This window comes from Arachis ipaensis, chromosome B7 (genome assembly GCF_059453495.1).
Source record: "Arachis ipaensis isolate K30076 ecotype BB chromosome B7, ASM5945349v1, whole genome shotgun sequence".
Classification (NCBI taxonomy): Eukaryota; Viridiplantae; Streptophyta; class Magnoliopsida; order Fabales; family Fabaceae; genus Arachis; species Arachis ipaensis.
In genome coordinates, this window is record NC_142442.1 from 19,624,603 (window position 1) to 19,647,813 (window position 23,211).

The window sequence follows — 23,211 nt, forward strand, 5'->3', positions numbered from 1 at the left end:
CTCAGAAAATCCAGAGATAGAGTGGCTGTCTTTATGAGTTCATTGATAATCTCCAACAAGATGAAGATGCTCCCACTGATGCTAAAGAAGAAGCTGATTCTGAGGAGGACTGTTCGGATGCCTGAAATTGTCTCATGATTGCTGCTGCCTTGTGTTTACTTTTGTCTCATGAAAACTGTTGTCATTTACTTTTGAACTACTTTAGGTTTTATTTTGGATGACTGTAATATGTTTAACTACTGTTGCACTTAGCCAATTACCTACTTGTTTTTGGACTTTGTACTAACACTTTGTTGTAGGCTTTAGCTCACTTTTGTTCCATCCTTGATGATAAAAGGGGGAGTAGTAGCATGAGTAGCATGATATTGTGAATTTTGATTGCTGGATTTTGATTGCTGCTACTGTGATATTTTTTAAATTTAGCTGCTGTTATGTGAATTCTGAATGTGTTGTCTGATGCGAGCAGAAATTAGCGAATTAAAAATTGTTAAAATATATACGTTGCAAGTATAGTTCTTAATTCTCCAGAAATCCGCTTATCAATTTAAAAAGGTGTCACAGAAAATTGAAATTAAAATACTGGGAGTATGAATCCCAGGTCGTCTCCCAACGAGTTGCAGAAAAGTGTGCTATTTTATTAATCAGATGTTTTCAAAAAGGTTTGAGTTGAGTAAACAGGGAATTAAATTGGAGAATTTGAATAATGTAAATAAAAGCCTTGACTGGGAGTTGATTAGTTGAAATCCCTATTATTGTTGGAATACTCTCAAGATTGATTGACAATTAAAGGTTGTCCTGTTTAGTCATCCTTTACTAGGTAAGGGAAAGTCAAACAAGTTGGAATGCTATGTCTGTTCACAAGTTGCAATCCACTTATTTAAAAGAGATTGGTATTAGTGACTAGAAGACAATCCAACCATAAACCCAATTATAATCTTTCTTTTAAGCTTTCCAACTCAAGGGTTCCTTTCAATCAACTCCCCATCAAGTTAGGGAACTACTCGCTCATTGTGAATGTAAAATTCATAGCATATAAAAAGGAATTAAAGAAAGACATTGTAAATAAAAATCAAAATAGTCAATTAAAAATAAAAGTGATCCTTGTATTAAATAATCCTAAAAATATTCCAATGGTAAAATTAAACAAAGCAAAGGACATGGAAGAGTAAAGCCAAGTAAAGAAAACGAACTAGAATGACGAAGTCTTGATGAAGTAATAGCTCTTCTCAATATCCCAATGCAAAAAGCAAGAGAAAGTTAAAATCCTAAGAACTATGAATGTCTAGAGAGAAAAACCTAGAGGAGGAGTCAAAACTAGATCTAAAACTAAAACTGTGTAGAATGATTGATGTCTCTGGTTTCTGCATGTTCTCTGGCTCTAGTCTGCTGTTCTGGGCCGAAAACTGGGTCAAAATAGGGTCCAAAATCGCCCCCAGCGAATTCTGCAGATTATGCAGATCGCACATGTCACGCGATCGCGTCATCCATGCAGACGCGTCATTCACGTTTTTCCCTGCCACGCGTTCGCGTCGTCCACGCCTCTGCGTCGCTTGTGCTTTTCCAATCCACGCAGTCGCGTGAGCCATGCGGCCGCGTCACTGCGATTTTTCCTCTTTCGCGCGGTCGCGTGAGCCACGCGGTCGCGTCACTTCTCGCTGGTTATCTTCCTCAATTTCTTGTGTTCCTTCCATTTTTGCTAGCTTTCTTTCCAATCTCCAACTCATTCATGCCCTATAAAGCCTGAAACGCTTAACACACAGATCACGGCATCAAATGGAATAAAGAAGAATTAAAAATGCATAATTAAAAGTCTCTAGGAAGCAGTTTTCAATCATGTAATAATTTCAGGAAGGAAATATAAATGCATGCTAAATTAATGAATAAGTGGGTAAGGATCATGATAAAACCACACAATTAAACACAATATAAACCATAAAATAGTGGTTTATCAACCTCCCCACACTTAAATATTAGCATGTCCTCATGCTTAATTGAAAGAGATGAAATAAATAAGTATAAACATGTAGAAACTCATGCAATGCGATGCAATCCTATATATATGAATGCAACTATATGATTCTTGCCCACTTGATCAAAAGTAAATAGGCTCTTCAAAATAATTGCAAATCAAATTCCACTAATTCTATCATTATACAGTGAGACAGATAAAAGTGCAACAAGATAGCTCATGAAAACAGGGAACATGGAAATTCAAGCATTGAACCCTCACTGATGATGTATGTACGCTCTAATCTCTCTAGTGTATAGGGTAATCACTCTATCCTTCTCTAATCATGCTCTCTAACTTTTGTTTTTTTCCTAACCAATCAACAACAGTTAATATACCAATGCAAACATCATGAGGTCTTTTCAAGGTTGTAATGGGGCCAAGGTAGGGGTAGGGATACATATATGGTTAAGTGAGCTTATAAATTGAATCTTTAATTAACCCAAGCTTTAACCCAACCTATATATATTTAGTGTAACCTTAGAATTCATACCTAGCTACCCAGAATTCCCTTTTACATTCCATACTCATGTATCAACTTTTTATTAATTTTATCATATGTGTTGATCTTTGAATTCTTAATTCAGCATTGGGGTAATTTTGTCCCCTTATTTATTTATTGATTTTTTTTATATATAGACATAAAAAAATAAACATGACTTATCAATGCACATAGATTTTTAATTCTTATAGTTTCACATGAGTAGGTATCCAAATTCCCATTGCATTATCATGATACATTCCCTTAATAACTTTTGTTCCCACAATTTCCCATATTTAACTAGCACACACAATTCTATCTTAAGCTAACCAAAGATTCAATTTGGGATATACAATTGTTTTTCCGCTTAAGGCTAGTAATATGGTGAAATATAGAACAAATGGGATTTAAAGGCTCAAAGTGGTTAACAAAGGTAATTGAAAAGGGTAAGCTTAATTTGGATAAGTGAGTTTAAACAAATAATGGCCTCAATCATATGCAAGCATACAAATATAATAAATATTGGACATATAGGATGAAACAAAATATAGATTACAATCATAGAGAAGTAAACACACAAGAATAAAATAATTATGGTTAAATAATGTAACCATGCATAAAGGCTCAAATCTTCACAGGTTGTGTGTTCTTTAGCTCAAAAATCATGTTCCAAATACAACTTCAAGCAGATTTATCATAAAAAAAATTTTTTAGTGAAATTTTGTTCCAAAGATAGAGTCTTAGAAGAACTTATTGTCTTTTCAATCAAGTAGAGCATGCATGCAACTAACCTATTACTATGCAATTTATCCTATTCTATAAAAGAAAGAAAATCTAACTAAAATATCCTAGTTTATTGGTGCTAGGGAAGAGAATTTACCTCCGGAAGTCAGGTACTGACCGACCTCCCCACACTTAAGGCTTTGCACCGTCCTCGGTGCCATCTGTCAGGAACAGGGGTGGGCTGGTAGCAGTATCTCCACAGTCGGGACCATCATGGCTCCCTGTGCTGGTAAAGGAAGTGGAGTCTGAGGTGTCTGAGTCCTTGAAGTGTCCCTTGAGTAGCTCCTTGAGGTGTTTGAATCGGCACTCGTTACGGCGTTCTCCTATCTTAGCTTTGTGTTCTTGCCGATCCAACCTTTCGATTATCTGCTGGAGCAGTTCATCTGTTGTAGGTGCTTGTGGTGTTGAAGAAGGAATATCTTCAACCGGTGCAGTAGGAAGGCTTGTAGTGGCTGCTGGAAGTCTGAGGTATTTCCCGTTAGGGACATACTGATCATCCCGTGGAAGCATGGCTTTGGTGTCCCCAGCTCTGTAGGAGACTCCGGCTGCTGAGACAAGATCTGAGACCAAGGCGAGAAAAGGTAAGTTGCCCGCAATTTGTACGTGTCCCATGGCACTCTGGATATGTCTTGGTAGACTCAGAGGTTGGTCTATAAGGATGCACCATAGTAGAACGGCCATGTCCGCAGTGAAGGAGGACTCGTGAGTGCTCGGAAAGATGTAATGGGACATGATCTGTGCCCATACGCGAGCCTCCAAGGTAAGTGCTGAAGCCGATATTCCCTTAGGGCGGGTACGATGGTATCCGTAGATCCAACGGCTGCCAGATAGTGCGATAACTCTGAGAACAGCTTCCCAGTCAAATTGGTACATCTGGCGCTTGAGTGCGGCTTCTTGAAAGGCGTCCAATCCTTCTGGAATAGGGGGAAGACCTAAAGCTTTTTGAATGGCCTCTTCTGTAATGGGGACTTGCTTCTGACGGACAAAGACAGACTGCAGGGTAGGCAGGTAGAAGTTAGAGTAGAACTCAACTACCCAAGAAAGATTGACCTGCCTTGGCTGTCTCTGTAGGAAACCCCATTGTCTTCGTTCAATTTGCGGCTCAACAAAAGTAGCAATATTGGGCGGGAGGATAAGAAGGTGTTCGTTGTTGTAGCTCCTTTCAGCCAGAATAGGGAACATCTGCTCACAGTAGCGATTTGGAAATCGCGCAGTGTCTTTTGCTGGAAAGGCTTTCTCCTTTTCATCAACCTTGATGATCCTTTTAACTCTTTTTGTTGAGGGCTTGACTGTAGTTGAAGAAGGCTCTGCCACTAGTGCTCTTTTAGTTCCTCTTCTTGCTGGGGGTTTGGGAGTAGCTTTATCTTTTCCTTTCTTGGTGGCCATCCTGAAAAAGGGAAGAGAAAGTAAATTAAATTCAAAGAGATATATAGCAAGGAAGAGAACGGAAAAGGTGGTGATGGATGCACATTAGGAGGTAACTGACATTAACACACGCTCATGAGTACATGTGAAAAGTCATCAGTGGAAAATAGCTAGTGCATATAATGACAAGTGAAAGCAAGGTGTTTATTGGCATGCCGGAAAAGGGCATGAGTAGCATAGATCAAGCATCACTCGTAACAAACCATCACATTTGTATTGACAATTGTTTTCAATTAATACAATAGTAAAGGGAGTTTATGAAAAGCAGCATTGAATAGTAGAATAACATAGAGAAGTGCATAATGCCATATGGACTTTTTCACAAATACATAGCATGCATGGTAGATAAGGTATAGAAAGTATTAAAGTGAACATGCAAGCAATCCTTTAAAAAATTAATATATAATTGTCAAACAAGTGCAACAATCCACAAGCATATAATGAGGAATAATGACTCAAATAAAATTCTAACACCATGTAAAAAGGAAAGAAGAAGAAAGAAAATATGGATAATGAAAAGAAAAAGGAAAGAAAAGAAAATAACATATAAAATAAGAAGAATGATAGAAAAGGAAAGAGGGAAGAAGTAAATAAAACCTTGTTAATGGAGGTGAAAGAGAGAGAGAGAAAGGGGAGATAGAAGGAAGAAGGGAGAAGGAAGAAATAAGGAGGGAAAAGAAAAATTAGGATTTGGAGAAGAAGAAGAAAAGATATTTTGGCAATTAAGTTTGAGCTGTGCGGCGCAGGCGACGTGGCCGCGTGGGCACGCGATCGTGCGATTGCGCTTCAAGTAAGGTGACGCGGTCGCATCGGTCACGCGGTCGCGTGACCCATGTTGTGCTTCTGGCGCGAGTGCAGCTTCGCGCCTGCACAACTCTCTGTTCGAATTGATATATTTGCCAATTTTGGGGTGACGCGATCGCGTGGGGCATGCGATCGCATGAGTGGGCTTCAGAGGGGAACGACGCGGACGCGTGAGCCATGCGTCTGCGTGGATAGAATTGTGCGTTCAGCACCAATCCAGCACCACTCGCGCACAATAATTCGTTGTGCACCCTTTTTACGTCGAAAATCAAGGCACGCGGCCGCGTGGGTCACGCAGTCGCGTGGGAGACCATTATTCCCATGTGACGCGGACGCGTCGGCAACACGATCGCGTGGGACGATTTGTGCCACTGGCACGCCTCCAACCACGCTCCAGCATGATTCTCTATTCGTTTTTATTTTCTCCCCTCTCCTTGCGACGCGGACGCGTCGCTGATGCAGTCGCGTCGCGCGGCACCCTTTTTTTTTAAAAAAAAAAAATAAGAATATGCAAATGCAGATGCACGAAATATACTGATAAAGAGAAGAGTTATTGAATAGAAAAACTAAAAATAAAGAAAAGAACGATCATACCATGGTGGGTTGTCTCCCACCTAGCACTTTGCTTTAACGTCCGTAAGTTGGACACTCCACTAGCTCAATCTTCTGCTATGTGGGGATCTTCCAAGAGGAAGATCTCAAGCTCCTTGTTTTTCTACGTCTTCTCGCTATGGTATAGCTTCAAGCGTTGTCCATTAACTTTGATAAGTTCAGAACTTGAAGGATGACTTAGGTGATAAACTCCGTACGGTTCGGCCTTCTCTACTCTGTATGGACCTTCCCATCTTGATCTCAACTTACCTGGCATGAGCCTCAGTCGAGATTTGTTAAAGGAGGACTAAATCCCGAGGTTGGAACTCTTTTTTCTTGATGTGCTGATCATGTACAGCCTTCATCTTTTCCTTGTATAGTCTTGAGTTCTCATAAGCTTCTAGGCGAAGGCTCTCCAGTTCTTGCAGTTGCAACTTCCTTTCAGCTCCGGCTTTCTCAATTCCCATATTGCACTCCTTGACTGCCCAAAAGGCTCTGTGCTCTACTTCAACTGGGAGATGACAAGCTTTTCCATAAACTAAGCGGAAAGGACTCATCCCAATGGGTGTTTTGTATGCTGTCCTATATGCCCAGAGTGCATCTTGTAGCCTGGTGCTCCAGTCTTTTCTATGAGGTTTGACTATCTTCTGCAAGATACGCTTTATCTCTCTGTTTGAAACCTCGGCTTGCCCATTGGTCTGAGGATGGTATGCTGTCGCAACCTTATGAATTATCCCATGCTTCTTCATTAATCCTGTTAGTCTCCTGTTACAAAAATGGGTGCCTTGATCGCTCACGATTGCTCGTGGTGATCCAAAGCGACAAATAATATGGTTTCTCACAAAGGAAACAACAGTGTTAGCATCATCAGTGCGGGTAGGAATTGCTTCCACCCATTTGGAAATGCAATCCATAGCTAACAATATATAAAAATAACCATTAGAATTTGGAAATGGACCCATGAAGTCAATGCCCCAAACATCAAAAATTTCACAGAAAAGCATAATTTGTTGAGGCATTTCATCCCTCCTGGATATATTACCAAATTTTTGGCATGGGAGACAAGATTTACAAAACTCAGCAGCATCTCTAAAAAGAGTAGGCCACCAGAACCCACAGTCTAAGATCTTTCTAGCTGTTCTCTGAGGGCCAAAATGTCCTCCACTCTCAGATGAGTGACAGGCCTCTAAAATAGACTGGAATTCTGATTGAGACACACAACGTCTAATTACCTGATCAGCGCCACATCTCCATAAATATGGGTCATCCCATATATAATATTTAGACTCGCTTTTCAGCTTGTCTCTTTGATGCTTAGAAAAGTTTGGAGGAAATGTGCGGCTAACTAGATAATTAGCTACAGGTGCATACCAAGGGAATACCTCAGATACTGCTTGCAGGTTATCAAATGGAAAATTATCATCTATAGGAGTAGAATCATCCTTAATGTGCTCAAGGCGACTCAAGTTGTTTGCCACTAAATTCTGGTTACCACTCCTATCCTTTATTTCTAAATCAAATTCTTGTAATAGCAGTATCCAACGTATAAGCCTTGGTTTGGACTCCTTTTTAGCTAATAGATACTTTAAAGCTGCATGGTCCGAATACACTACTACTCTAGTACCAAGTAAATAAGCTCGGAATTTATCCAGAGCAAAAACAATAGCAAGAAGCTCTTTCTCAGTAGTAGTATAATTGGACTGGGCAGCGTCTAAAGTCTTAGACGCATAAGCTATAACAAAAGGATCCTTACCTTCACGCTGAGCCAGCGCTGCTCCTACTGCATGGTTGGAAGCATCGCACATGATTTCAAACGGCTGGCTCCAGTCTGGTCCTCTCACAATTGGAGCTTGAGTCAGGGCGGTTTTCAGCTTATCAAACGCTTGTTTGCAATCCTCACTGAACTCGAACTCAATATCTTTCTGCAGTAATCTGGACAAGGAAAGTGCTACCTTACTGAAGTCCTTTATGAATCTCCTGTAAAAACCTGCATGGCCAAGGAACGAACGGACCTCCCTCACAAAGGAGGGGTAAGGTAAACTAGAAATAACATTCACCTTTGCTGGGTCTACAGAAATTCCATTATTAGATACCACATGTCCTAGTACAATCCCTTGTTTTACCATAAAGTGACATTTTTCAAAATTTAATACAAGGTTTGTATTAACACATCTATCTAATACTCTAGACAATCAATCTAAGCAAAGGCTAAAAGAATCACCATAAACGCTAAAATCGTCCATAAAAACCTCCATACAGTCCTCAATAAGATCAGAGAAAAGACTCATCATGCACCTTTGGAAAGTGGCTGGTGCATTGCACAAGCCAAAGGGCATTCTCTTGTAAGCATAAGTCCCAAAAGGACATGTAAAAGTGGTCTTTTCCTGATCCTCAGGAGCTATATGAATCTGGAAATAACCTGTATAACCATCTAAAAAACAATAATATGATTTATCTGACAGGCGATCCAGCATTTGATCAATGAATGGAAATGGGTAGTGATCCTTACGGGTGGCTTGGTTGAGACGCCTGTAATCAATGCAGACTCTCCAAGCATTCTGAACTCTAGTTGCTATGAGCTCTCCATGCTCATTCTTCACTGTAGTGACTCCAGACTTCTTGGGCACCACTTGTACTGGGCTAACCCATTCACTATCTGAAATGGGATAGATGATACCTGCTTCCAATAGTCTGGTCACTTCCTTTTTGACAACTTCCAAGATAGTGGGATTCAATCTTCTTTGGGGTTGACGGGCAGGTCTTGCTCCCTCTTCTAAAAATATTCTGTGCTCACATACTTGAGGGTTGATGCCTACTATGTCTGCCAAACTCCACTCAATTGCCTTCTTGTGCCTCCTCAGCACATCAAGTAACTGCTCTTCTTGTTGAGAAGTGAGTTCCCTTGCAATGATAACTGGAAACTTCTGCTCATCTTCAAGATAAGCATATTTGAGATGTGGAGGAAGAGGTTTCAACTCTAACTTCTGATCATGGGTAGGCTCTGGATTGTCTGGAGCTTGTGAAAATGCCGAAGTACCCTCATTGTCAGTCAAGAGGGTCCCCACACTTGGACCTTGTCCAGTGTGCCTCTCTTCTAATTCTTCCTTGTGAACTTCAGCTACAGTTTCATCTATGACATCACACTGGAAGATAGAATGATCTTCTGGAGGGTTGTTTATGACTCCATTCAGATTGAAGATTACTATTCGGCCATCTATTTCAAAAGAGTATGTTCCTGAAAAAGCATCCAATTTGAATTTTGATGTCTTCAGGAATGGTCTTCCAAGTAGGATTGATGATGGCTTATCTGAGTCATTATGGGGCATCTCCAAGATATAAAAATCATTGGGAAATGTAAGCCCTTTAATGTTCACTAAAACATCTTCAGCAACTCCAGCCACTGTAATAATGCTTTTATCTGCTAACACAAAATGAGCTGCCGACCTTTTTAAGGGAGGGAGCCTCAAAATATCATATATAGACAAAGGCATTATACTAACACATGCTCCTAAATCACAGATGCAATCATAAATTACTACTCCACCAATAGTACAACTAACTATACAAGGACCTGGGTCACTACACTTTTCAGGTAATCCTCCCATTAAAGCAGATATGGAACTACCTAAAGGAATAGTTTCTAATTCATTAATTTTGTCTTTATGTATACATAAATCTTTTAGAAACTTTGCATATTTAGGTACCTGTTGAATAACATCAAAAAGAGGAACAGTTACCTCAACCTTTTTGAATATTTCTACCATTTTGGGATCAGGTTCCAGCTGCTTCCTGGGCTTCCTTGCAAGTTGTGAAAATGGAATGGGAGTGGTGTTTTCTGCAGTGTCTGCGCCTTTTGGTGCTTCCTCCTGTGGTTGGGCTTCTTCTTTTTCAGCTATGTCCTGTATGTCCTCTTCCTCTTCAACATCTTCTATTTCTACTACCTCTTCAGCTGAGGCGTGTTCTGGTGGGCTTGGCTCCTCCTGATTCCTCTCCTGCAGTGTGGTTCCGGACCTTAGGGTGATGGCATTAATGCCTCCCTTTGAATTGGGTAATGTTTGAGAGGGAATTCTAGTGGAGCTCAAAGGTTGGTTACTGGAGTTATTCATTGATCCAATCTGTGAGGCGAGAGCTTGTACAGCAGAGGTCAGACCATTTAGAGTGGCACTAAGGTTGTTTTCCATGGCCTGTTGTCTCCTATCAATAGATTGTAGTAACTCATCATTAGGAGATGAAGAAGGATAAGTAATTTGAGAGGTCTGCTGTTGGGTATTCTGTGGTCCTTGGGATTGCCTCAGGTGAGGTGCTCTATAAGGTTGGTTCTGCTGCCTGTTGTTGTTATTATTCCACCTCTAATTTCCCTGATTGTCTCTGCCTCCTCTGTTATTGTTGTCCTTCCAATTCTGGTTAGAATTGTCCTGCCATCTATGGTTATGATTTCCACCTTGATTGTACCCCTGGTTGGGGCGGTCATAGAAGTTATGAATGGATGCCACCATGTTGTCTTCCTGTTGGAGCTGCGGGCATTCATCAGTATAATGGCTATAATCAGCACAAATTCCGCAAACTCTCTGTGGGACTAACTATTGGCTTTGCTATGGTGGAGGAGGTTGAGCTTGCTGGACTTGTTGTTGATTCAATTGCATCTGCTTCAACAAGTTGGTCATTTCACAGATACTCTGAGCTAGTGCAGCAGTCTCTCTGCTAGAGCATACTTCTGCAACGGCTTTTGAACGGCCTTGTTTCTGCCTGTGGTTCCTAGTAAATTCAGCTAAGTTGCTGATCAATTGCGATGCCTCATCAGTGGTCTTGTACTTCTTCATAGACCCATTGCTAGCACTTTCCAATGTGGTCTTATCTTGGGGCCTCATGCCCTGTGTGATATAGCTGAGTAACACTATCTTGTCAATCATGTGGTGGGGGCATGCTTCCAGAAGATTATTGAAGCATTCCCAGTATTCAAAGAGAGTCTCGTTGTCATCTTGAACAATCGTGGAAATGTCTTTCCTCAGTTTATCAGTAACTTCAGATGGAAAGAATTTTTCCAAAAATTCTTTTCTGAGTGTATCCCAGTTGGATACATTTGCTAGGGGTTGAGTGTAGTACCACTCTCTTGCTTTTTCCTCAAGAGAAAACGGAAAAGCTTTCAGCAAAATTGAAGTTTCATCTACACCATCACGCCTGACAGTAGAACAGGCTGCTTGGAAATCTCTCAGGTGCTTGATAGGCTCTTGAGCAGGTAAACCATGAAACTTGGGCATCAAATTGAGCAGTGCGGTCTTTATTTCAAAATCTGTAGCCACCGCTGGGTGATGCGCTTGAAACGGTTGCATTGTAAAATCAGGGGCTCCTTCCTCCTGGATAGTAATTCTCCTAGGTTCTGCCATGTCATCTGCACGTGAATCAACCGAATCAGTATAACGGGGGCTGGTTTCTTCTTCAACTGACGTTTCAGATCCACCCTCAGAGAGGACTAACCGACGCCGAGCTCACCTTATTCGTGAAATAGTCCTTTCAATTTCAGGATCGAATATTGGCAAGCTTGGATCAGGAAGTGAACGTGTCATTTGACGAAAGAAACATGCAGCTCATAGTAGCAAAATAAAATAAAATGCAAATAAATAAATTCTAATTAATAACCTTAGCACTCTATTGCAACTCCCCGGCAACGGCACCAAAAATTGATGCGAGCAGAAATTAGCGAATTAAAAATTGTTAAAATATATACGTTGCAAGTATAGTTCTTAATTCGCCAGAAATCCGCTTATCAATTTAAAAAGGTGTCACAGAAAATTGAAATTAAAATACTGGGAGTATGAATCCCAGGTCGTCTCCCAACGAGTTGCAGAAAAGTGTGCTATTTTATTAATCAGATGTTTTCAAAAATGTTTGACTTGAGTAAACAGGGAATTAAATTGGAGAATTTGAATAATGTAAATAAAAGCCTTGACTGGGAGTTGATTAGTTGAAATCCCTATTATTGTTGGAATACTCTCAAGATTGATTGACAATTAAAGGTTGTCCTATTTAGTCATCCTTTACTAGGTAAGGGAAAGTCAAACAAGTTGGAATGCTACGTCTGTTCACAAGTTGCAATCCACTTATTTAAAAGAGATTGGTATTAGTGACTAGAAGGCAATCCAACCATAAACCCAATTACAATCTTTATTTTAAGCTTTCCAACTCAAGGGTTCCTTTCAATCAACTCCCCATCAAGTTAGGAAACTACTCGCTCATTGTGAATGTAAAATTCATAGCATATAAAAAGGAATTAAAGAAAGACATTGTAAATAAAAATCAAAATAGTCAATTAAAAATAAAAGTGATCCTTGTATTAAATAATCCTAAAAATATTCCAATGGTAAAATTAAACAAAGCAAAGGACATGGAAGAGTAAAGCCAAGTAAAGAAAACGAACTAGAATGACGAAGTCTTGATGAGGTAATAGCTCTTCTCAATATCCCAATGCAAAAAGCAAGAGAAAGTTAAAATCCTAAGAACTATGAATGTCTAGAGAGAAAAACCTAGAGGAGGAGTCAAAACTAGATCTAAAACTAAAACTGTGTAGAATGATTGATGTCTCTGGTTTCTGCATGTTCTCTGGCTCTAGTCTGCTGTTCTGGGCTGAAAACTGGGTCAAAATAGGGACCAAAATCGCCCCCAGCAAATTCTGCAGATTATGCAGATCGCACATGTCACGCGATCGCTTCATCCATGCGGACGCGTCATTCGCGTTTTTCCCTACCACGCGGTCGCGTCGTCCCGCCTCCGCGTCGCTTGTGCTTTTCCAATCCGCGCGGTCGCGTGAGCCATGCGGCCGCATCACTGCGATTTCTCCTCTTTCGCGCGGTCGCGTGAGCCATGCGGCCGCGTCACTTCTCGCTGGTTATCTTCCTCAATTTCTTGTGTTCCTTCCATTTTTGCTAGCTTCCTTTCCAATCTCCAACTCATTCATACCCTATAAAGCCTGAAACGCTTAACACACAGATCACGGCATCGAATGGAATAAAGGAGAATTAAAAATGCATAATTAAAAGTCTCTAGGAAGCAGTTTTCAATATGTAATAATTTCAGGAAGGAAATATAAATGCATGCTAAATTAATGAATAAGTGGGTAAGGATCATGATAAAACCTCACAATTAAACACAATATAAACCATAAAATAGTGGTTTATCATTGTCATATAAATTCTGAATGTGAATTTCAGTTTATGAATCTGCCCTACATGATATGCTACTATGTCTTGTTTAGTATTGGGCTGAATTTTTAAGCTGCTAGTTATGTACAATCCCTCATCAAGTTAAATAATGTGTAATGCTTCATTGTGCTCTCTATAAGAATAATGTAAACAGGAAGGAAGAGAAGAGCATAAATCTAGGGGGAGCAACCATTGAAAAGGAAAGGGGGAGCAACACAAAACCAAGTGATGTCACTCAAAGGGAAGTCTCTCAACTTTATCCAATTTCAATTCCTTTGATCAAATTCTATAATTATGTTTGTCATTAAGGGGGAGATTGTTGAGTTAAGAAATTAACTAACATAATTGATGATGACAAACATTAGTTTATTGGGCTAATTATCCAATAAGATTTGTTCACTTTGTTTAAGTGATGCAGGCCAAAGAAATAATACTACAGCAGCCCAATAGGAAGGAGATCAAACTAGAAACAAAAATGGGCTATAAATCACTTAAAGCCCAAATTGATTGAGCAAAAAAATCACTTGGGATGATCAGGATGAAAGCCAACCCAAGTCCGAATGGAAGTTCACTCAAGCTCATTCCTCCAAGTTGTTGCCTCCAAAGCAACGTTTACTTTTTCTTTTTCAGTCAGAACTCAGAGAAGAGAGAGAAAGCTTCGTTTTTTAAGTCTTTCATCAAAGAAGAAAAGAAAGAGAAAGGCTAAGAAAAAAAAGTTGAGGTCTAATCACCCAAATCCACCCATCTTAGGCTAAGACAAAAGTTAAAGGTAACTTATTTCCTCTTGCATGCATCGTGCTTTCTTTTCCTCTTTCCCAACTCTCTGCCACTCCAATTTGGGATAAATGGAGAAAGTGACTTCTGTTAACCACTGCTGTAAATCAATGGTCAAATTTGTTTCTTGGAGACAAAGTAACAACTTAAGGGTTCAGATGTGGGATTGCCATTGAAAACTTTTTCTTCTTTGCTTCCCTGAGGCTTTCGGTCAAGCAAGAGAAAGTCAGATCAAAATGTCTAATTTGAGAATTAATGGAAGAAAGTGAAAAGGTAAGTTGGTAGCACACAGCTCGAGGAGTTAACTTGGAAAAGAGGATCTCAGCAACATGCAAGGAGATACAAAAAGAAAAATTTTGTTTCTGCTGAGGCAAAGAGAGAAAACCAGTTTTTGAAGTTTATGTTCTGAGAAGAGCTCTCTGAAGAAGTTCATCAACTTGGACAGTGTTTCCTAATCAAATGAGCATTCCGCCAGAATGAGAAACTAAATTAGAGGCAAGCAAATCTGGTTCATCACATAGCAAAGAGGCCGTTGAAGCATTAATCTCCTTCATGTTTTATAGATTGTAATTTTATTTTTCAATGTATATCTTTCTGTAATTTCTTGAGTGGTAAAAGGCTGAAAGAGAGAGCTTATGAAAAAGCCAAAGAGTGATAAAATGCTGAGTGATACACTTGAGTGAAAAGCCTAGAGTGATTTCAGATTTCTTTAGGTTGTTTCTTGTGTCTTGTATCTTGTACTGGTACCCTTTTCTTAGTTGGGTTAGCACTAAGAGTGAAGAGTTAAGTATTAGCATAACTAAGTCAAGTTAGGTTAGAACTTGAGAGTGAAAGGATTGTGTCAATCCTATGGAATTGGTGTATGTAATACTCTAACTATAGTGGAAATTCCACCACTGTTGTGGTGGAGACTGGATGTAGGTTGCATTGCACAAGGCAACTGAACCAGGATACATGATAGTATCAGCTTCTCTCTTCCCTTCTCTGTTCTGTTTTCTGATATTCATGAGACAGAATGAAATTGTCTCATAAATTTCTACTACTGAGTTCAAACAGATTCAGATGAAAGTTTGTTTTAAAGGGTTATTTTATTAAAGTCAAAGAAGGTAATAAATTCAAGCCCTCTTCTCTAAGCCTTCTACAACCTTCACAAAGAATTCAGTACAGTCATGAATCATATACTAATAAATTGTGATGAAATTAAGCCATATATTGAGTGAGTATTTATCTTTCTATATATATTCTTACATGCTAATAATATTTTCTTATATTAATAATTTTAATTTCTTTGAAATTGATGTACTATAGGATCTTTGTGGACTTCATACGCCAAGATCATATTGCTTTAAGTGATAAATAACTTGATCAATTTATTGAAGCGGATTTTGCAAAGTGGTTTAAAAATTATGTAAGTCAACATGATATGGTAATCTTATTGTACACACATTTTTTGGTAGATGACATATTGTATTTTAACTTATTGGTTCTTATTTAATATAGGTTCATGATCCTTTAAATAATGTGACAGATTTGAATATTCATTCCTTGACATGGGGTCCTTTAAGAATTGTTAAATATTGGCCTATTTACAAAGTCAATAGGTTTAAGTTTCACACAAGATCTCACTCAAGTGGAAAGTCAACTCAAAATTATGGAATATGTGTCAAAGGCACGGGTTATGGCGAATATGAAAATGATTTCTATGGCCAGCTTAATGAAATTATTTAAGTTGAGTATACTGGGTTACCACTAAAAAGAGTTGTACTATTTAAATGTGAATAGTTTGATCCCACGATTGGCAAAGGAACAAAGATAAACAAAGAGTATGGAAACATATAGATTTGAAAGAATCGACGAATGTCGCTGAGAGAGAATCAGCAAGAGGTGAGATTAAGATTGAAACAACAGAGGATTCTACATATCAAGAAGATGCCATAAATTAATCTAATAATCATATCTCAAATGATATTGACATTATTGTTGATTTATTGGATACTACTAGTACAATATATGAAGATGATGATGATGATGAGACACTTGAGGACGAGGACGAGGACGAGGACAAAAACAATGAGGACGAAGATCAAAATGAATAGTATAAAAAAGTGCACTATAAAATGTATTCATTTGTATTTTTTTTTTCAATATACCTTAATCTTATAAAAAAGTATATGACTTTTTTGTTTTACGTAATTTTTTATTATATTTTATTTTTACTATTTTTTTAGAAGATTGGATATAATTTATTTTTAAATTTTTATATATGTGATTCTTTTAGATACATTTTATCTTAAATTTGTTATAAAATTAAATTTTGAATTATTATAACGTAAATAATTAAAAGAATAAATTAAAAAATAATATGAGGTAACTAAAAAAATAAAAATTAAATATAACATGGTATATAACAATTTGTATTAGAAATTCAATATTAAATATAACAAAAATAAAAGAATAAAAAAAATCTCATAAATATGATTAAATATAACCAAAAAAAGAAAAGGATAAATTGGGAGAAAAATAATGTTCTTCAAAATAACAAAAAAATATGAGTGTTATCTAGCATATATGTATTCTATCGAATTTTGTTTGGTTTTATTTTTATTTTATTTTATTCTATATGTTTGTGTGAATTAAAAAATAATGTTACTAATATATGAATAATGTTAAAACATAATAAACTAATTTTGTAAAGAAAAAAAATTAATTGCTATAAAAGACGGCGTGGTTGAGTACGACATGAGGGAGGACGCACCCACTGAGACGCAATTGAGGAGGGCGATGCGAGGAGGGGCGGCACAATGAAGGACGGCAACGCGAGGGAGGAAGAAGCGACGCCGGCGCTGAGAGAGAAGAAAAAGAAGAATGTCGCTGAGAGAGAATCATAATTAGGATAAGTGTTCAAAAAATTGAAAAAAAAATTAGATTATATATCATTAATTAAAAATCTTATTTTTAAAATTGAAATTAACTTTTCTTTTTTAATTGGAAGATTATGGTAAAATTAGAAATAAATATACGTAGTGTAAATATATTTAATTGTTAATCCTAATTTTTTAAATTTTAAAATTTAAAATTAAATAATTAATTAAGAATCTGATTTTTAATTTTTAATTGACCTTTTTTTAAATTCATTGTTTCTCTATATTTTTTCATTTTTTTTCTTTTCTCATATCTTATCTGTCTTATTTGTATCATTTGTAAAATAATAAATGAAAAAGGCTATAGAGATTTTATTTTGTGAATTTCGAATTTAATGAAATTTTATTTTTTAGTAATTAATTTTGATATATTTATATTCTGTACAATAATAATAATAATTGTTGGCAAAAATAATTTTAAAATTTTAGAAAAAAATGAAGGTTATTACCTCTAAAAGAATAAGTATAATATATTTAAAAAAAAAGTCTTAAAGTTTTAGCGGTAACTAAAAGCGAATAATGTTACAATTTTAAAATTATTTTTAGTGGCCATATAAATTGCCAATAAAATAAAGTTTAGCGACAATAGTAATGACATCTAAAAGTGACTAATGTTATAATTTTAGAAGTATTTTTAGCAGCCATATAAATTGCCAAGAAAATAGCCGCTAAAAATTATATACTTTTTGCTGCTATTAAAAAGGTCTTTATCGACAAATGTTATAATAACTGCTAAAACCTTTTAGCGATAAAGTATAAGACGGCTAATGTCTAATTATTAATAGATGTATTAAAGTTTAATTTTATTGATGCTAAAAGCAAAATAAATGACTACTAAAAATAATTTTTCTAGTAGTAATGTTATAACAATAATTATTGAATAATTAAGATGCTACACAGCACCAACCACGATAATACATCTTATAGAAAAACATTTGAATTAATCATGACAAACATATTGATTTTTAGAAAACCATAACATAATTACATAACTAACTATGTAATAGGATCTGAACTTGACCCGTTACGATAAGGACGCGCCTATGTCTCCTGCAAGAGTTGCATCGTCGTAGACCACACATCTGGCGAGCATCTATTATTTCATTTAAATATCGAGTTAATTTTGGTTGATCTTTATTTATTTTTAGTAGCAAAGAGATTGAAGATAAAAAAAAATATTTTACAAAAAATGCTTATATAATTTAAATTTAATTCTTTTTATTGATGTTTATAATTTTACTAAATTTTATATTAATTTCTAATATATTTATAATTTTAAATTTATAATTAAATCCTTATAGTATATAAAATTTGTTAATTGGCCCTTACTAATAATTATCTTTTGGTAAATATAATAATCCTAAAATATTTTTTTAGACTATTCTACAATAATTCATTATAAAATGGTTAGAAAAAGCATAAATAATGAAAATTTTTATTTAATATATAAATTAAATTATAAAATTTTGAATTATAAAAAAATTATTAAAATTATATAGATAGACATAATTAATTAAGCCTATCATGTATGTAACTATATATATAAACAAGAATGAAATTCAATATTTTACCTAATAACATACATTACCATCTCCAAGTTGCACTAACTCTATATATTTTATTAGTTCCTTTAATCAACAAACTAATTAAGGAACAATTCAAAGCTTTTTAACTAATAAGTCTACTCCAAATTCAGGCTCCACAACCAACTTAAGAGAAGGTGAATGGATGTATTTAGGGGAAAGGGAAAAAGAAAAATTACACAAAATGAGACTTAACAATATCTTGAGTTCAGTGATGGCCAAATCTCTTCCAAGACAAACTCTTGGTCCCATTCCAAAGGGCATATACATGTGTGGCAATTTGCATGCACCACTAACTCCATTTGCAAACCTTTCTGGCTTGAATTTGTAGGCATCGAGTCCCCATATATCTGTATCTGTATGTGAGGTTAGTGTCATTGCCCAAATTATTACACCTTTTGGAACATTAAGATTACCAAATTTCATATCCTTTAAGGCTTCCCTTGAAATAACAGGTATTGGGGAGTAAAGGCGTAATGTTTCATGAATAACCATTGTTAACTGCCAACAAAAACAAATGTAAGTTACAACTAGTGACGAATTAAATTCCTTGATGTCATGAGAAAGGATTTAAATCTTATAAATTTTGAATTTCATTTTAGAAGGTAAAATGTAATTTCTTACCATTTATTTTATAGGTGGAACTAAGAGAAATTATGAGAAAAAAATTATTTAAGGGTAAGAGATTACACTTTATCCTCTTTAGTAGAAATTTAAAATTTAGAGAATTCAAAATCCATGAGAAAACATTAAGGATACAATTTTTTTTATCCATTTTCAATATTTTTACTTTTTAGAATTTTAGAAAACCAACTTAATTATTTTTTGAAACTAATATTTGGTCAACTAAAATTATGTCTGAAATCTTTGTTAATTAAAAATTTGATTCTTTTGACTTTTAAAATTAAGTTTAATTTCGATAACTTGACAGTAGTGTAAATTGTTTTACATAGTCGTTTAATTATGTCTATTTCTTTAAATGAACATTCACACATTAAATATAGTAAAAATAATTATTTTTGCTAATATGTTGATATATAATTAAATATATATATAAATTTTTTATACATCAAAATTAAATTGTTATAATTAATTTAAAAACTTGAATGTATTAAAAACAAAGTTTTATTTATTTACTTTTTTACTCCTTTTATATAATTTTTTTACAAAATTTAAAAAACAAAAATATTAAAAAATTAGAAAACAAAAACATAAATAAAAAACAAACTGCTTAGTGATTCACATATACCTGTTTCATCTTACTTAGCATGTTAGAATCTGGGACTTTACCCTTGCAAATTTGGAGTGCCTCGGCTCGAACAAGATCTTGCCACTTTTGATTTGAGGCCAATAAAAGGAGGCACCATGCAGCAGAGACTGCAGTGGTCTCATAACCTGCCAAGTATATATTTTTGCAGTTATCAACAATGAAGTTTTCAATGGCCTCTTCAGTCAGTTTACTGTCTTTGGTAGCTTCAAGAACCATTTGCAACATGTCTTTCTCATCATCACCTGATTCCTTTCTCTTCTTCACCACTTGGAGTATACAGTTTCTCACATCCTTTTCTAGTGCTTTTGCTTCTCTGTTGTTCTTTGTTGGAAGGTATCTATAACATACAAATCATCATCAATTAGTGATAATGAAAATATTAGTAGAATAATTTTTTTACATGAATATTCAATTATATATTATCGTATAAGTAAAAATTATGGTTTTAAGAATTAGATAAAATTGGGCGGTTCTATCGGATTAACCAGAAACTTACCACAAGATCGATTTGGTTTCGAAATAAAAATCAGTTCTCAATAAATGAATAAAAAATCAGAAAAATCACTCAAAACCTGGTAAATTGATCAATCTGTCTAATTTTTTAGTCGTTATCCGTTTCAAAATAAATAATTTTATTATATTTGATTCAACTCTATTTATATCTTAATTAAACTTTAAACCTTTGAACATTTGATTTTACTTGTTTAATTATTGGTTCAATTTTCATAATCTTGGTAAAAATAATTAATTTTTGCATCTATTATATGAATATGATTATCAAATAAACTATTTCTTACCTCATTCCTGGAATCCATGTAGCCATAGCATTCTTGGACATGACCTCTTGGAGAGCTCCAAGTTTTGAGAAAATTTCTTCTCCCTTGGAAAAATTGCTACCAAAGCATGCTCTTGAAATAACATCCCCAGAAAATTTTCTAAAGTACTTATCAACTTTTATATTTGCACTTCCACCCTTTGCCTCTATTCTATTACTCCATGAGTTTACCAAAGAAATAGCAGACTCCCCGATTATAGTCATCATTCCCTTTGGAGAACATTTGAAAACATATTGCAAGCTAAGAGGCCAAATTAATTAATAAAAATATGTACCAACACAAATCAAACTTAAAAACTTAGGCTAAGTTTCGTTTGCGTTTTCATTTTCAATATTCTTTCTTTAGAATTTTGTGGAGGAAAAAAGAAAAAATAGTAAAAATAATAAAATTATATTTTTATTTTTATATTTTATTTTCACTTATTTTTCTCGTAAAATTTTAAAAATAAAAACGCAAACTAAACACGCTGTAGAGATGGAGATCAATTCGTGGTTTATTAATATACCTTAACCTTTTCCATGTATAGCTCTGGAGCTAGGATCTTTCTTTGGTTTGCCCATATGGTTCCATTTGATGTTATGATTCCCTTTCCAAGCAATGGTCCTAACTCTCTCCTCTGATATGAAGGCTTTCCCAAGTCCAAGGATGTACATGTAATAATGTCTCTTATTATCTCAGGTTTGTCCACAAACAATATTTGTGTGTTCCCAAGAGAAAACATGAACAATTTACCTGTTTTCTCAAATAATTTAGCTAGTGTTTAATTTAGAAGCTGTTCTATGACATAATAGAGGCAAGGACCCAGAAACTAAAAACAGAGATGAAAACATAAATAATAAGAGGAAATAAATAATAATTCAAATAATATAAATTGAGGTATAGTAGTGTGTAGTACCATATTTTTGCCTCCATTTCTCAATGAAAGGGAAGTTAAGTGAAGCACAATCATGGACATCAATGGGTTCTAGAGAATGAGATTTTGGAGTAGTTGTAAGCTGCTTGGCCTTCTTTATTTCCCTAATATTTCCAAGTATAAAAGTTGTAGGTGGACCATTTATACCTTGCCTAATTAACTTAGATCTAAGTCTCTTTGGCTTCCCAACTAGGGTATTGTACAAAACTAACAAGAGAAACAACACAAAAGAGCCTACCGATAATACAATACATGTGAAAATCTCGGAATCAAATAAGAGCTGCATGGTTAAAGGATTTGTAGTATGAAAATCTAACTTACTATCTTATTTCTAAGGTCATTTTCCCACGAGAGAAGTGAATTTCTTCTTTAAATGGCTCACTAAGGATGGATATGTTACTGGTAGGGGAAAAAGAATTAAAATAATAATAATAATAATAATTTTATAAGGTACTAAACTCACACAACTTGCATGAATTGCATGAACGGTAAAGAGTAAACTATTAAAATGGTGCCAAAAGTTTATATGGTTGACAAAAAGAACCACAAAAAATGCTTATATTCAAAATAATGATTTTAGAGATCAAATTTTGATACAAGTTTTTGCAATCATTATTAAAAAAATAAAATATTTTTATCCTCAAAATTTGATATTTTTTTGTTAAATGATTTTAAAAAAAAAAAATATTGTAAATGATCATATTGTTTTAAAAAATGAAAAGAAAAATCTAGAGATCAAATTTTGTTCTGATTTTTTTATAGACCTTTTAAATATTTATTTAAATATTACCACAAAAATTTAGATCAATTAAATAAGTAGTTTACTAAATATGAAAGTTTTTTTTTGTTATTTACAAAAAGTATAATATTTACTGGTTCTTTTTATCATATTTTCAAATCATTATCGATAATATTTTTTAAGAACTTTTTGTCTGCGGCTGAATTTTTTAAATACTGAATTGATAGTTAATTCAATAATAAAAATAAGCAAATATTTTAGGTATTAGAGTAATGAAATAGACTAACACAATTAAAATTTTAAGATGAGAAAAAGAATAGAACTAAACACAATAATTTTATCTTTAAACAATTTTAAGAATATTATGACTAAGTAACAAATTTACCAGCTCTCAATTTCAAAAAAAAAAAGAAATTATAACACCCTTTTGTTGCACTCTTTTACTCTCTCCGACAATGCACGTTACACATTCACTTGCTTTTGTAGTTGTTGCACCTTCACTTACACACACACATTAGTTAATTGTTCACTCACTTGTTACACACCCAACAATATATTCACATCATGCCATAATTTTTCAGTTTGTAAGGTTTATGATCAACTCAGTAAATTAAATGAGATGGGCCTTTTATTCTTTTATTTTAAGTTTTAAAAATATTTTGATAAAAAAGATTATTTTTAAGACAAAAACTTTAAATAAATAATATTTTTTTTAGTTGTTAGATTGAATTTTCAGAGTCGGATTACCAAAGCTAGTGGTAGTAGATAATTGTATAATAAATCAAAGATAAAAATATAAAATTATAAATTCAAATAAAATAAATTCTTGTTAAATTGTAATCCAATCCAAACATATAATTGTACAATAAATTCTTGTTAAATTACGT

General features: G+C 35.0%; 1 protein-coding gene across 1 annotated transcript; it reads right to left on the minus strand.

Annotated features, from left to right (window-relative positions):
- Window positions 1-18,641: 18,641 nt before the first annotated feature.
- LOC107606831 (cytochrome P450 714C2-like) lies at window positions 18,642-21,871 on the minus strand. The gene is made up of 5 exons (XM_016308846.3): window positions 21,568-21,871; window positions 21,178-21,404; window positions 20,634-20,881; window positions 19,816-20,173; window positions 18,642-19,067 (listed from the first exon to the last, which is right to left on the minus strand). Exons 1-5 carry the CDS (start codon window positions 21,869-21,871, stop codon window positions 18,642-18,644), a joined length of 1,563 nt encoding a protein of 520 aa, XP_016164332.1.
- Window positions 21,872-23,211: the final 1,340 nt, after the last annotated feature.

Coding starts and splice junctions, on each gene's coding strand:
- LOC107606831 (XM_016308846.3), bottom strand. CDS start 21,871: ATGCAGCTCTTATTTGATTCCGAGATTTTCACATGTATTGTATTATCG. Junction 20,882..21,177: donor TATACATGGAAAAGGTTAAG/GTATATTAATAA, acceptor TGTTCTCCAAAG/GGAATGATGACTATAATCGG. Junction 19,068..19,815: donor TGCTAAGTAAGATGAAACAG/GTATATGTGAAT, acceptor TTTTGTTGGCAG/TTAACAATGGTTATTCATGA.